Source organism: Pygoscelis adeliae, unplaced genomic scaffold, assembly GCF_000699105.1.
Source record: "Pygoscelis adeliae isolate BGI_AS28 unplaced genomic scaffold, ASM69910v1 Scaffold706, whole genome shotgun sequence".
Taxonomy (NCBI): domain Eukaryota; kingdom Metazoa; phylum Chordata; class Aves; order Sphenisciformes; family Spheniscidae; genus Pygoscelis; species Pygoscelis adeliae.
Genome location: NW_008824953.1, coordinates 148,502 through 150,993, shown reverse-complemented (window position 1 = coordinate 150,993; position 2,492 = coordinate 148,502). Strand labels below are relative to the sequence as shown.

The 2,492-nt window shown below is 65.8% G+C and overlaps 1 protein-coding gene across 1 annotated transcript in view; it reads right to left on the bottom strand.

The window, feature by feature from the left end:
• PCGF2 (polycomb group ring finger 2) overlaps positions 1–1,018 on the bottom strand; it is a gene marked incomplete at its 3' end in the record, with an annotated part of 4,391 nt that extends 3,373 nt beyond the window's left edge. The window contains exons 1-2 of the mRNA XM_009325623.1: positions 894–1,018; positions 496–592 (exon numbers count right to left, since the gene is read on the bottom strand). Of these exons, the coding sequence (XP_009323898.1) occupies positions 496–592; positions 894–1,005 (209 nt within the window). The remainder of the gene's footprint in view (positions 1–495; positions 593–893) is intronic.
• Between the last annotated feature and the right edge of the window lie 1,474 nt (positions 1,019–2,492).

Below are 2,492 nucleotides of genomic sequence, written 5' to 3'. Positions count from 1 at the left end.
ACACGGCACCGTCCCCCCGGGGGTCAGAGCAGGGAGTTAGAAAGCACAGGCGGTCCCAGGTTAAACTGCGCCCGGTGGGACTGCGGGGACAGACGGATGGATGTCTGCGGTCCGGGATGTGCAGGGACAGGCGCAGGGCAGCCCCTGCTCCAGCTGGCACCCGCCCCAGCCTCCTCCTGCTGCCACAGAGGAGACATCCCTGGGTCCTGTCCCCTCCATGGTGGCATTTCCCACCGTCCCTGTTCCTCTTCCACCCGGAGAGCACCCAAATCCCCACTGCTGCAGGGTGCAGGGTCAGGAGCACAGGGGTTTCATGCTGCAGGAGATGCAATGGTCCCTGCTCGGCTGCACCACCACGCTGCTGGCTGCAGAGCCCCACTCCCCATCCCAGGGTGCTCAGGGCTGCACCCCCCAGCAGCCACAGGCTGCGGCGACAGAGGGCCAGGGCTCGGTGCCACGCAGGGGCACGGCGTGCGGGGAGGCCCTGAAGCTCACCTGATGCTGAGGAGGGGTCTGGTTTTGTGCACCTGGACATCACACATGGGGCAGTACTTGTTCGTCTCCAGGTAGCGAACGATGCAGGTTTTGCAGACTGTGGGGAGAGACTCAGCGTGAGCAGACGGACGGACGAGGGGGCAGAGCCCCTGTGCCAGCCCGGCAAAGCGCCCCGCACCCCTGCACCGGCTCGGGGCAGGGACCCCTGCTCGCCCGCCTTGGTCCAGCCCTGTCTACGCGGCATGGGACCGACCCCTCAGCTCCATGCGGTAGCAACGCCTGATGCAGGATGGGTTTGGGCGCTGCGGGAGGGTCTCGGTGCGGCACAGCCACCCTTCCCGGGACTCGGGGCACCCCTGGCTGCAGCATGGCCCCAGCCGGGGGCCCAGCACACTCACAGGAGTGCAGACACTCCACGATGGTGGTGGCGTCTATGAAGTAGCCGCCGCACAAGGCGCACATCAGGTGGGGGTTGAGCTCGGTGATCTTTATCCTGGTGGTCCTGTGCATTTTGGAGCAGCGCCGTGGCAGATCCTCCCTGCAGGGAAACACCCGGGGCCACCCTTAACGGCCGCTTCGTGCAAGGACGGGACCTGCGGGACCCACTTCACCCTTTAACGAACAAATCCAGGGCAGGTTGGGGGTGCCTGGTTCTCCCCCTGGTGTGCCACGCTTGGCCCCGGGAGCACTGGGGCAGCCCCAGCCCCGCACCCTGCCAGCCAAGCAGCACCCACACACCTCCCCATGCAGCCCCCGGCCCTGGGCACTGCCCAGCTCCCTCTGCCTCACGTTTGCATCTTCCTGGGGGTCCCCAAATGGGTCCCCACCATGCCGAGATGCCTCTGAGAGGGGTCAAATCACCCCTGTTAGCCTGCAGCTCCCCGGGCACGATGCGCGCGCACGCACACACACACAGGCACGGAGTGTATTTTTGTTTTGTTCATGGAAAAGGCATTTTCAGCCACCGCCTCGCGGTCTCTATAGAAACTCCTGAGTCCGGTGTTGGCCACCTGCCCACGGCCAGGAGCACCGGCAGCACCTGCGTGGACGGGTGTGCCCGTCCGGGTGTGCACATGGGGCACGGGCAGCGTCCCCCAGGCGCGGGGCGCAGACGCCGGGGAATTGCTGCCTGCCCGTTCCAGCACTTCCACGTTTACAATGGGAGACGCAGAGCCGGAGCCTGAAATCGCTGCAGTTTTATTGTTTCCATGACAACCCCGATACTTGGAGAGGAGCCAGAATATTATTACAACCATCCGAGGCGAGGGGGAGAGGGAGAAGAAACCCTGGGTTTGTGTAAATGAGTGTGGGCGCGATGGCAGCGCCAGGGTGCGCCGACAGCAACACCCGTACGCACCCACACCCAGGGAGACACTCACACGTGTGTGTACACACATACTACACGTACATGCACACCCCCCCTACACGCAGACAGGCAGAGGTACACACGCACACACCTGCACCCCCACGGTACAGGTGCCCACACAGGGCCAGGCGTGGAGTGCCCCCCCCCCCCCTGCCACGGGGCCCCAGGCCCTTTGCAGACCCCTGACAGCCGTCAACCAGACAACGGCAGAGACAACCACCGAAGGCACAACGGCTGCGGTGAGGGCGCGGCAGCCGGGCGAGGAACAGGGTGAACCCTGCAGCCAGGGAGCAAACGGGGTGCACGTGCGTGTGCACGCACAGGGCTGCGTGTGCAAGGCTGTGCGTGTGTGCAGGGGCGCACACGCCAGGTGGGTGTGCACAGGGCTGCGTGTGCAAGGCTGTGTTTTTCTGCGCGTGTGTGCAGGGGTGTGCGCTCGGGGCTGCGCGTGGAGCGGTGCGTGCAGGGTCCGTGCCAGGTGCCTGCCCTGGGGAAGCCGCCTCGCGCTCCCGCTCGCTCCCTGCTTCTCCCGGGCTCCAGTCTGGGTCTCTCATCTCGCTCAGCCGCCGTGGAGTCCCCGGAGGCAGGTGTGCAGGGATGGGGACACCACGGGGACAGGGATGGAGATGCT